The 13,280-nt window shown below is 48.7% G+C and overlaps 1 protein-coding gene across 1 annotated transcript in view; it reads left to right on the top strand.

The window, feature by feature from the left end:
• The first annotated feature begins 572 nt into the window (after nt 1-572).
• dachs (unconventional myosin-IXb-like dachs) overlaps nt 573-13,280 on the top strand; it is a 487,807-nt gene continuing 475,099 nt past the window's right edge. Inside the window, exon 1 of the mRNA XM_077635211.1 lies at nt 573-1,025. Within this exon, the coding sequence (XP_077491337.1) occupies nt 716-1,025 (310 nt within the window). The 5' untranslated portion in view covers nt 573-715. The remainder of the gene's footprint in view (nt 1,026-13,280) is intronic.

The following is a 13,280-nucleotide window of genomic DNA, read 5'->3' as shown; positions in this document are numbered from 1 at the left end:
CGCTGTTACCCTACGCTGGCCGAAGTCATCGACGGTTGTCAACAGATTTGCTCCACGGATGGTGCGCATCTAAGAAGTTCCAGTGTCCGCCGTATCGTGGTCCACGTCCTAAGGAGCATGTGTCTTTGCTATCCGGAATCCGCTCGTTCCTCAATGGACTGGTGATGCGAACACGCGGAAAATGGTGAAGGTGGTGCTGGGCGTTGGTATGGACTTGCATGTGACCATTTGACTCTATTGGAGTCACTGCTTACGGCGTGATGACTTTCCATGCCGAGTTTTAATTAGCATGAAATCACGCCGTATTGCTATGTCAAACTGAGATCAGCAGCACAAGGCACACATAATCGCAAGTCCTCCTGGCACGGACAATGCAAGATATGGCTGGTATTTTTTGCGAGAACCCTCTGGTGATTGCCAGGAAGATAATGTTTCTGTAGGCGCAGCCAGCCCCAATCACGTCAAGAACCTGTCATCGTTTCTGCTCGACCGAGGCATACTTGCGGGGAATTAATGCAGTGAGTGCGCGCAAGGCGCAAGAAAACGATGACGCGGCTGCGGTTAACGTTTGCACCGGACGGCAATCGTGCGAAATCTGCGCGTTAACTTCCAAGCCACTCTGTGCATAGTGTTACATTACTAGTGTTCGTCTTGCATTAGTGACGTCTCCGTGGCGATGCTATGACCGGCGGGCCCTCCTCATCCTCCGTGAAACATGACGACGGGCGCATTGCTTCCGGACCAGCTGTACCAGGACGACGACGACGTTCCAGGCGCAGAGTGGATGGAGGATTACCGCCGGGAGCTGCGCAGGATACGTCGCAACCTGAGGGTCATCCAGGACCTCAAGCAGCGCCTGCCGCAGGCGACGTGTGCCGTGCTCCCGCCGCGCTGCTGCGGTTCGGCGTGTGCGTGCGGTGCGTGCAGTGCGATGGCGAGTGCTCCTCGAGTGATCAGTGTTAGCAGGGGACCGAAGCGATGCTCGCCGTCCGGCTCCAACCGAAGGATACTGTCGCGCCACTCGGGTGAGCTGTCTTTCCTCATTCGTGCTCACGTATCGCCTTCACCGAAAGCTTCCAGGTCACTCGGCTTGCTACGGGGCAGGTAATGGGCTTTGTGACGTCCCAGCTGCTCCCAGGTTACTGAGAACCGTGAGTGACAGCCCTTGTCCTGCTGGGATTCGCGCTCTGCAATGTCCGCTATCCGCCGAATTTAACCGCCTGGCAGGTGGACCGGCTGTTGGCTTCGAAGTTCCATAAAAGGTGGAATGACTTAGTTTTCGCTGAAAACTCTTGTTGTGGGGTCTCCGCGTTTCTTATTAAATTCAATATTTCTTTCTCACGGTCGCTGCCTAGCTCGTCCACTTCACGACTTTCTAAGTGAAAACCTATGGCTCTGCAGCAAAAGCAAGGATCACAAGGCAGTGACTTCCACAAGTTGACTTTTCGTACGCAATCGCGAAGCAGTGTGGAAGGCAGGTCTGGGAATGTCCGCCTTAATACATGTCGCCTAGAGCATAGCCTCTCAAAGATACTTCCCAGTATGTAGGGTGCAAAAGTCTCTCATATCCACGCTATATTCTACAGTGATCACCTAAAGCAAGGAAGGTCTATCAAAAGGCGGACCTCTGCTCTGTGTTCTACGAGGTGACATAGATCATCGTTGTAAACATCGTCAACCGGACTTCGACCACTGCAGGACGAAGACCCCTCCCACATCTGCACAATTAACCCTGTCTTGTGTCAGCTGCGTTGTTGGGTCTCGGGTAGCATGGTCGGGCCGGAGAGGGGACGAAAAAGTCGGAGACGTGGTTACGAGGAAGACACGGAAAACTTTATACGAATATTTACGCCATGCATACGTATGGAGCAACTGAGACTGTCTCAGCGAAATGAAGCGTCTTAGCAGAGGGAGTGTCGTAAAAGAGGGAGCGACTCGGCCGCACTCGCTGCTGAGTTTTATATGGTTTTCCTTCCATAAATTCTCTGAATGGAAGCCGGTCCTGCTGAGGAAGGCGTGTCCTGAGAAGTTCACTGTGGCACTTATCACTTACTATCTCAATAGGGAACAGGCACCTGTCACGTACTGAGTCCGAGGGCGAGGAACATGTCATCTACGTCGGGCAGACAGCGGAAGGTCCGCGAATGGCCTTCCCGGGGTCTGCAGACGGGCGCACGTGTGACCTCACTTGTTCTTCGTCAATGTAACACCACAAGGCCAAGGCTAAGGCCACCCGGAAGGCCAAGCGGGGTAGGGCAACCGCTTGCCGTAAACTGCATCTTTGACGACGGATGGCGCGGCCATACACGTTGACTGGACCCAACTGACAACCTGCATGGTCCTCTCTAAAAGGTTCATTACGTCTGGCCGCGGGGGCTTGCTGTCACCGCTGCCGTGGGGACGCTGGACGAGAGTCCGCGTTTTTAATCCCCTTAGGCCCGAGGGCATTCCGAAGAGAACAGCGGTCATCCTATCGGCAGCCGCACGCTGGAAATAAGGGGGGGGGGGGGGGGGGGGGGGGGTGCCAGTTCTGCTCGTTGGCGAAGCAGAAGCCTCACATACATCGGGGTTTTTTTTGCCTTCGCTTGTGAAGTAGTGTTTTTGTACTTAAAAAGCAACCATTCAAGCGAGTTTAGAATGATACCGGAAGACAGCTAAATCAAATTGCAGAAATGATAAGGCAACATTATTTATTACTGCAAAACAAACACCTTCAGAACGTCTAGGTAGTCGTTTACACCAGTTTGCTGAAACACTTCTGTACATGTACACACAGTCCTATTAACGCACTGGAAGTGACGTCATGTCAAGTGTAGTTAATTGTGAGCTAGACAGAAATCAAGAGATTTGGAACTTCGTGCAATGGAAGCATTGGGGTTCCCAACTCTATCTAAAGAAACACAGCGTGCAGATTTCAGCTGGCAAGATTACGCGAACAGCCTTTTAGAATTGAGGAGGCGTTTTGTGACTAAAACGCCCGCCACAGAAGTCTGTGACTTGAGGAACATATGCTTCAATAACGAAGGCATTACAAGAGAAATCAAAGTGAAATGCCGTGTGAAAGTGGAGGCAAATGTGCTCTTGTAAGTCCCTCACGACAGTGTTCCAATATACAGGTCTCGCAAATACAAGATATCCGGGAACGCAGCTTCAAGTACCTTAAGCATTGACCCTACTATTCAGACCTGGGGGCCGGTGATTACTTTATCTTTCGTGACCAAAACAAATTTCTGCGTGGGCAACGATTTCGTGACGATAATGCAATCAAGCGTAAGAAGTTCTTGCAGCACCCGGAAGTCACCTTTGTTGTTAGGGCAACCATATAAGGTGAAATGTAATTATTGTGTTGATATCGATTGGTGTTACACGGATACGTAGTAACTCAGTTTTCTCCGAAAATGTTGCTTTATATGCCGGTATACAACTTATTGGCGCTTGGTGAACAAATTCACTCGCTCTAGTTTGCATGGACCGCAAAAAAAAAAGAAAAACAGGCAATATTTTTTTCTCTCGCCGTCTGCTGTAAGTTGCTGATCGTTTCTTCAACTTCGATGGTTTTTGCCAATTTGCTTTCAACAGATGGTGAGAACCTAGACGTTTGTATTGTAGATGTCAAAGTTTTTGACTGGTTGCAAATTGGAACCCGTGACCCCGACATCGCACAGCACACTGGCCTCTAGCATTTGGACTGCATCGAAATGCGACCGCCGCGGCAGGTATCGAACCCTCGTGTTTAGCGTCAGCAGCCGAGCGCCATAACCAGTGAGCCACCGCGGCGGCCGGAAAAATTTATTGCGAGCTACACGTGGAGGTACCCGTACTTCATATAAACGGTACGCAACAAGGCAAAGACGAGTCACTTGCATGCAATAAACTGCATGAAACGGGTTACGCTCGAGGTGAAGTGCATGTGGTAATTACTTAGGGAAGATTAATTTGTTTCTTCTCTATCTGTATAAGGGGTCGCAGAGATATGAATACATTGGCAGAAAGACAGATTGTGTTCAGAGCTCTGTACCTCTGTGATAAGAAGCTTTCATTACCTTTCTTAGCGTTTCATGTGCGGCCGTTCATCAGCCCGCAACCGCAAAAACAAGGATGATGCTTTCTGCTTTTAAGACAAGCCCTGCAACGCCTACAAGCAGTCATAAGTTCTGGAAGTCACGAGCAATTCGTTATCAGAAGATATAATGTATCCTTCGTGCATATGAGAGAAAAAACTCATATCAGTTTTGTCATTGTGTTGGGTTTTATGGTGCATAAGCTTTGTAGGCTATAATGCGCTAAATAATAAGTTGAAATGTTCGGTGTTTGCCAAAATAAATTAATGTTTTTGAAATGAAAAGCTTATTTAAAGCATCTTTTCCTTTTTGAACATAAATTCGTAAAATAAAGGAAAATATTTTTTTTTTCTATTTTCGCTAGGTCCAGTGTAAAATCAGTTTTCGATTGCCCCATGGTAACTGCTGAAACTTATCACGGGAATCTCGCCCACTCAGCCGCCAAAACCTCCAATAAAAAAACGCGGTTTTCCGGCACTCATACTTCCAAGAGCGGAACGCTGGCCACTTCACGCACCAACAGAAACTCCTGTCGTCGCTTTTGCAAATCCCCCCTGCGCCTGCAGCCTGGAAATGCGTGCCGTGATGCGTCTCTAACGGGGCGCAAAGAAGCCATTTTAAATACGCCGATCGTTTGTGATTCGAATAAATGCTCGCCCAAACTGTTGTGAAGCAAAAACAAATAATCTGACATTTTTCCAAACATTTCTATAGCATGCCTATCTCTCCAAGCAACGCGGCGCTACTTCGAATATCGAGCCAAAGTTCTCATCACTTCGTGGTTAATTTGCGCAAGGAGCTACGAGAGCCCATTCCACAACGTTATCACACGCTCTGCCCGAACGGCGCAGGAAGGTGAGAGACAACGTTAATGAATGAATGAAAAACCTCATTGAGAAGCCTTTTGTGGTGTTTAGGTGGAGCCCCTGCTCCAAGACCCCTACGGAGACTGCAGCACCTTTCGCCGATCTACCACGCGTTGCTCGCCTTCCAGGATCTCACTTCTCCTTCAATGGGTTTTGTATGTTGAGGGCAGCCATGTTACGTTGGCAGGCCCACGAGGTGTGACATAGTGTGGACATCAGGCGACCCTGTAGGCTATTGGGTTAAATTTGCTGAGGACGCATAAATTAGGCTAAATGTTTGCCTGTAGCCGCCTCCAAGCAGATTAAGCTGTTCTAGGCCTCTATCTGCTCATCTTCCCGTTGTTCAACTGCCTGTCGACTTATGTACACGTACTATTTCCAGCTTTGTATGTGAACGCTGCTCCCTGAATATCTACCGACTGCTCTGTTTTCGTTCCGTTTTTGAGCATTTCCCACCTATAACTAACCAGATGCATGCCTGGTTAACTCCCTGCCTTTCGCACCTTAGTTGTTGCCACGGTTGCGGCCTTGGCGTATCTCGTTGTCACTATTATGCGCCAGGTTCCCACCACTCTTAAATGCATAAACCGTCAAAAAAAAAACACATGCACGTCTCGAACAAAAGCTTATCATGAGTGTGGCTGCAATCTATCCCTCTTTGTACAGCGGTCGGCCCCGGTTCCAAGAAGAATTAGCGCCATCGCTTATCTGCCGTCACACGTGGCCTGACCTCCGAAGCTAATTGGTGAGATCTCTCTCACCAATTAGTCTTGTAGTTTTCTTTTCTGGTCAGGTACCATTGTGAAGAGAACCCCACACACCCGCGACGTCCACGTAGAAAGAAATGGCGGCATACAACTAAAGCACGCTATGAGCCATCTCTGCGTTGGCCTGATGAGAACGAGGTCTCCGCGCGGTCATCGCATCGCGCACGTCGCAGCGGAGGCCGACGAAAGCGTGCGGCAAAAGCAGGCGGCCTTGCTCCATCAGGCGTGCGTGAGCTTGCATGGCCCACAATAACTGCGACGCAGAACAGGCGGCTGTCTACTTTCGGGACTCATTTGCGGCAAGATGGAGTTGGTGCAGTAATTGCGGGCTCCAGCACAGGCCGTGGGGACCTGGCGGCGACCGCTGCCCGAAACCAGTTTGTTTCGCTGGCACCGAAAACGGAACTCCGGGCATTTGAACACTTCACAAAAAAAGACCGAGAAAACGAGTTGCTTTGAATAGTCAACGCTTACGTAACGTATAAAAAGATAGACAGGTCGCGGGTGTCTTCATTTCCTGCAATTCATTCTAATTAGTTCATTTAGATGCTCCGAGTCGCCTTCCTGGTTAGAGCCTTGAACGAGCAACTTCGATTTGTTTGTTTGTTTGTTTCATTTTTTGAAGCATCATTGAGTTTTGGTTCCGAGCATACCAAGCCACGATACTGCGGTCTCCTTGTCGTCACTGGAAAGGAACAAATACCTCGGTCCAGTCGTAAACCTGCAAATGGGTGTCATACTTTTCCTATCACATTGAAGTTCACCGCTGCCACGGCAGAGTAATTTGAGCACCTTACCCGTGTGCGGAAGGTGCAGGGTCTGATTCCCGGTTCCGCTCTGTACCCATTTGGCTTCACAATGCGTACGTACAATCACTCCTCAGCCTGTACCAATTAGTGCAAGCATTGGCGCGGCTTCGGTTTGGTTAAAGGCTTTAAAAACATAAGGGTATTTGACCCCAACACAGGCAGATGATTAACAAGCTAGTGACCAGCAGTCCGCTGTCATGCTACCCTTGCAGTACTAAATTCTCTCCATCAACATCATCATATAAAATGCAGTAAATGTCCTAACGTGCCTGTTGGTACCAGCAACACCTTCATTCGGCGTGGTGCGCTTTTAATCACTTTTGGTGACACACGCAAGATATGTCACGTGATGCCAATCGTGCTGGCTCGTTCCGTCTGCATAGTTTAATATCGGGCTGCAATTCGATCTCACTGCCGCATTGCTTACTAGGCATTATTCTATGCCGTCAGAACGCAGCAGTTGTCGACATCATTTTTTTTCCTATTTACCGACCGTATTGCTTGCATTATTAGATGACTGACATCGCCAAACGCCGCCGACTGAGCCTGCATGGGCCGTCACTCCACGCACGGTTCTATCACTCTGGAACCAGAACAGATGCACTGATCAGGCGTTGCACGGGCACCCGCCCTTGCAGTTGCTTTTGTCGCGCCAAGAGTGTAGAAAGGCAAGAGTGAGGGGCGAGCTCTACCGCACCACTCTGGGAGCGCATTGATTATGCGCAAGATGGCCTGGGAACTTCTGAAAAGCTGCGTATTTTTAAACTGTGGGCGTGCAGTTTGGAGCGCTGCTCACAGGACAACATTCTAGTCAAACAGCAGAAACACGTGCTTCTTTTCTTCTGACAATGCCGCCGTAATGGAAGGTGAATTCAAGCCGTGATGCATTGGGGTAATACAACACTAATGTGATATGATGAGCAAATGACGAACAGGATGCACTACTTAAGCCGCATTTATTTGACGCAATGTCCTGGTAATGGTCAGCTCCTCTGTCGGAACAGCCACAACGAGTAGACGACGCAAGGCGGGTGGTTGAAGGCGTGGCACTAGTTATTAAGGCTTTGGGTCAAACTCTGCAAAGCTTCTGCAGTCTTTGCTTTTCATTCCAAAGTCGGAGGCGCTTCCGTAGCTTCGCATTCGATCGCCCACCGTCCTAAGCGCCCGTTCAGGGTGCAGCGGTTGCTGTCGACAGGCTTGCTAAGCTGGCACCGGCTGCCAGATTGGCAGCTAATCTGCAGGCAGCAACTAACTGCATCGCGTATAATTCATTAGCCAGCACTGGGCCGATCAGAGCGCCCTCGCTCTTGTGCACTTATGCCCTACAATATGAGCACGACCAATCCGGCTGCTCCCCGTGGTTGTGGTGCGGGATTTTTCCTTTTGTTGCTGATCGTCGCCGTGCGTGAGGGAATCCATTCGAGACGCTCGAGTGATCAGCGGCTAAAGACTGCCCGGGACGGGTCTACCAGGAGAGGCCTTCGATTCAACGAGAGCTACGGTATCTTAAGAGCCTCATTAAGTGTCCACTGGTGTGCCGCCGGGCTCGTGTCGCTTTCCTGGCTGGGCTGACGCTGGCGGACGGTGGAAGCCGCCTTCTGCATCCCGTCCGTTCGCACGGGAAGGTAGTAACTGGCTTTTTAGTTAAGCATTAAGTGATAACTAGTGCGCTCGACCCTTTTTATAGTAAGGTAAGAAAGAGAAAAAAAACACTTACTTAATAAGGTAGTACTTTGGGCTTGTTGGTGCATCACTTTTGAAGAAGACATAGCGCATAAAGACTGGACAGTGCAGAGACAACACAGGACGAGCGCTAACTGACAACTGCAGCTTTATTTCAAATCCACACTCCAGGAAACCAGTGCGCATGTTCAGCCACGCAGCAACAAACGGAAACGATAGGGCGCCGATACTGTTATCATCAAAACATCACATGTACAAAAATTCAGAGCTCCAGACAAAAAGTGACAGCGAACACCCCCTTTGATCTTTAACTTTCAGCACGAAGAAAAATTTTACTTTGAATTGAGGAAGCAAAATTCTTTATGCAAGAGAGCAAGGGAAGGTTCGCTAACACACTTGTCCCTTCCAGTCCTTTGTATGTTAGACGCCTCAACAATTTCTCTGGTAAGCTGGTCTTTGGCGCGGCCAACAACCTTAGTTTTGTACAAAATAGGCCAGCACCTGCAGTCCCTACAATGCATGGGCAAGTGCCTACCGCTTGCACCCTCGAGGGAATTGGAGTGTTCGCGTAGGCGATCATTCAAGCATCGGCCAGTTTGGCCTATGTAGACGCTGCCGCAGCTTAGAGGGATTTCGTACACAAAGAAAACAGTGCACTTAACAAATTTAGTCGCATGCTTGATTTTGCGAGCTGGTTTCTTGGCAATATTCCTGCTAGAAAGAGTGCAGAGACTTGAAAGCTTTCGGGGGGCTGTGAAACCCATATCTACTCCGAATTTTTCAGCTACTCCTTTTAAATTATGCGAAATGCTGTGGACGTAAGGCAGTACTTCAAATTTCTTTTTCTGATTTTCTTTCTGGGAACCGGACCGCGTTTCTTCTCGACGTAATTTCTTCATAAAGTTTTTTGCCGGGAACGCAGCCTTAGTCGAATGTGGCACATAGGCCCAACAAATGTGGCTAGTGTGGTTAAAAAACAATCTCAAATCTAAAAATTGCAGTGAATGACGTTGTGGGAGCTCAAAGGTGAATTTTAAGCCCATACAAACGGATGAAAAAGCGTGAAGAACTTTGTCAGCGACAAAAGCGATATTATCATACACTAGTTCTAAAAGGACCAGGAAGTCGTCAAAGTGCCTAAAAACTTAAGCTACGGGTTCAGTGTTGAATTTTTGGTTTAGAGCGCGGTCAAACTTTGCTATAAAGATTGCGCACAATACAGGCGCCGCGGAAGAACCGATACATTTTCCACTTTTTTTAATGTAGAATTTCTCATTGGAAATTGATGACGGTTCTGTTCAAGTAAAATGGTAGTAACTCCAAGAACGCTTCAACAGAAAGGCCATTGGAGTTTTGAAAGGCCACGCTTGCAGCAACATAAATGCTCTCGCGAACAGCTACCAAAAGCTCATCGTGCGGAACTTAATAAAATAATTCTTCAATATCCACCGAGATGCCGCAGTTAGCCCCGTGCCATTCTTCACGAGGCACTTGAGCAATTTCTTCCGAGTTGCGCACCTTGAAAGAGTCATCAATCCGTAGCTTGCTGAGTTGAAGCTGTGGAAACCTACTGATCTTTGCTTGCCACGTTTCACGCTCGGTGACAATGGCTCTTAAAGGTACCTGCGCCTTGTGTGTCTTAGCACTGAATAAGACCTTCAAAACGTGACCATCTATGCTCTTCACACTTTTGGCCAGCTTTTCCAAATTTATTTCACTAAGAAGGGCAAAAGCTCTGGTCTTAGCTTTCTTTGGCTTCTTGATAACTTGTTTTAAGTTTTTTTTGTTTCGTCAACTGGGCCTTTTCATCAAACAAGCCTTTTGGTAAGACGGTGAAACCACCTTCTTTATCGGCTAACATTAGCGAAAGATTCGACTCACGGAAATATTCGGAAATGTCATGAAGAAAAGACTGCTGGCGGCCCTTGAGACAAAAGGTTCCTGCTTGCCGACGCCACTCCTTCAGCTTGGCACCAATCCTTATCGTCCTTTGGAGCCTTCATTGCAATTCTTCGGACCGCGGCCAACCACTCATGTTTCTTGACGTCTGCTTCCAAGGCAAACTTAGGACCGCGTTGCAGTATATTTAGAATGTCTGAAGGAAGCGAGGCATCTCCCAGACAGGGGACAGGAACCGTAGCTGTTCTCTTTGCTGCTGTTCTTCGAAGGCTTACAAGGGTTTTCGTCAAGAAAAATCCGTAGCAGCGCGCACAGTCGTCTGGTAGCTGCGCAAACGCTTTTGCCCACAGGGCCCGGTTTCACCCAGTATCAGGCAGAAATCCCTAACCCACTCATTTAAATGTCGCACCTGTCGCCAGCACTCCGCCTTGATGATCTCACCAGCTTGAACAGCACGATCATCAATTTCAATGACAAGTTCTACATTCAAAAAAGTGGAATTGTATCGGTTCTTGCGTGGCGCCTGTATTGTGTGAATTCTTTTTAGCAAAGTTTGACTGTGCCCTAAACCAAAAATTCAACACTGAACCCGTTGCTTAAAGGGAAGCTGAAGCACTTTTCGAAAAAAATGAGTTATCTGCGTCATTTTATAGCTTTTAGTCCGCTGAAACGGAATATCTCATTCAAAAAGAGCGGAAATAAACGCAAAAAGCTGTTTTTTAGAAGAAAACGCGCCCCATCGCCTCGGGGCGCTGAGCGAACGCCGCTCTTGCCAGCGATTGGTCTGGACCGTCGTGACGTCATCCACGGGGATCTCCAGCCGGCACCGACGGCGTTGCTGCGTAGCGCGTTGCTTCAGCGGGCTTTTGAGGACTATGTTGTGGAAATTATGGATAATCCAAGCAGTGTTGAACAGTTCGGACTTTCACCATGCATGTTCGAGCCATCAGCAGCTTCAGAAAACGGCGGAACCAACGACGCCGCGGAGTGCGCCAGCAGCGTATGTCAAGTCGCGACATTTTCACGTGTTGAAAATCTCGACTGGATGAATGGGTGGATGACAGGTTTTATTTACACCCGAAATGGAGACACCTTACTACTCAACGCCCCCGGCAAGCAGGCCTGGAGGGCGGGGGCCGGAGCCTCCGTCACTAAAGGCTAACAAAGAGACCTTATCTCTTCGCGGCATCAGCCGCCAGGCGGATTGGCTTGTTACTGCCGAGCGGGTTCTTCGCTGCCCAGCAGGGCTTCCCAGCTTTCCCTGCTATCAATATCTTCGTCGACTCCGGGGTAGTCAGCGCATTCCCATATTCTTTGCTTCCGGGTAACCGTGGAACCGCCGGACTGTCGCTACCTGGACGAACGTGCGCAAACCTATTCCGAAATCGTCGAGAACTAGAGACTAAACAGAAGACTGGTGCCACCGCCTGATAAGAAGCTAAGTAACAGAGAAGCGACCGCATGGCGGCGCCTGCAAGCTGGAAATTTCGTTAACCCTGTATGGGCCATTCACGTCCTACCAGAGTAACACGAAAACCAAGTCTCGACTGATACGTATGTTTTGCGTAGGTGCATGCGTGTGCATATGTTTTGTATAGGTGCAAATGGAAATAAAAAAATAGTAAATTGCGCCGAAACGTTTCTGTGCACCGCTGCCGTATAAAAGCCTGGCCACCAACTTCTTGTAACGCCTGTAAACATGATCTAAATCAGATCACCGGCACGCTTACACGAGTCGCGCGAGGTAAAGCATTTGTTCGTTCATTTATTTGTAGTTACTTGCCTAATTACCCCCAAGGCCTTTTAGAACTACAAAAGAATGTCAAACTGGATGAGTTGAGTTGGTGCACTGCTATACTGCAGCGCCAAGAGACGAGGCGACCGGGAGGAAGCTCCCGTGTGCGACTTCCTTCTGTCGCATGTTCGGGCTACTGTTCAACCATGAAACTTCTGCACTTACAGCCGTGCGTTGTTTTTTTTTTTTCATACTGAACACGCTTTTGAAAATAATTATGGCTGCGTTTCGGAGCACGCAGTGCTGCTCATCAAAACTAGTGTGCTGCGAGATATAATTGCTGCTTTTGCGTATCGAGATAACGAGCAGAATTACTTGTGGCAGATATATGCGTACCGTTGCTCTACCACTTTGCCGTTCTGACTCAAGGACAAATTTGTATGAATTCTGGCCCCATTGTTGATCGTCAGCCATGGCCAAGCGCTCATGAATGCAAATGTTTGCTTTGATCAAGTATACAAGGCCTATATAATCGGTTTTTGGTTCAGTTAGGTGCACCTGCATGTGCTGCGCGCTGATGAAAAATTAAGAGAATTGCTTGTGCTGCCATGAGGTGCAAGCAATAAGGAAAAAGCAAAAAGGCACACAGTGCGTAACGAGCTCAAAAAAAGTTCAAGACTGTGTGCCTTAAAGACAGTGCGGCGGCGTGGATGTGCGTGGATGTGAACCAGCTGGAAAAGGAAAAGAGTTTACAAACAGGTAAGAAAGTAATATAACGACAAGAGAAATATTGCTGCACATATTTTGTGCAGGCAGTTTCGGCATGCTGCTTACCACCAGATTGTCTGGTTAACGTGAAAGAGGCTGGGGGAGAACAACCGACGGATTCTGCCAAGCTGTGGGCTCAGCGCTCTTCGAAAGGATTACCATGCCAAAATTCGTTTATATGCAGGCTTCAAGCATTACAGGGAACGCCCGAACGAGACAAAGTAAACGGAACTGGCAGAAGATTACGTTGATCTGCGGTTCGCCAAAGCGCGGGCCGCAGCGGAGCAAGCGCAGCCGGACGGCCGGCCGACTCTCCGTGAATGGCGTCACTTCCGCCAGCTCTTCTCTCTGCCGTCCCCCCACCCGGCGCTTCCGGAAGCGACGAGGGCGTGGCGGTGGCGGGTTTTTAAGAAGCGATTGCAGCTCTGTTTGCGGAAGAATCGGGAAAAAATTTACACACATGATTTTCAAGGTCCTTTCTTTCCAACCACAGCGTTTCATGCGATTTGAAAACCATTTCAGCTTCCCTTTAAGTCTTTAGGTACGTAAACGACTTCCTGGTCTTTTTGCAACCAACGCAAGATAATATCGCTTTTGTCGCTGACAAAGTTCTTCACGCTTTTTCATCCGTTTCTATGGGCCTAAAATTCACCTTCGAGCTCCCACAACGTCATTCACTGCAATTTTTAGAT

This window comes from Amblyomma americanum, chromosome 8 (genome assembly GCF_052857255.1).
Source record: "Amblyomma americanum isolate KBUSLIRL-KWMA chromosome 8, ASM5285725v1, whole genome shotgun sequence".
Lineage (NCBI taxonomy): Eukaryota > Metazoa > Arthropoda > Arachnida > Ixodida > Ixodidae > Amblyomma > Amblyomma americanum.
This window is presented reverse-complemented; position numbering and strand designations above follow the sequence as displayed.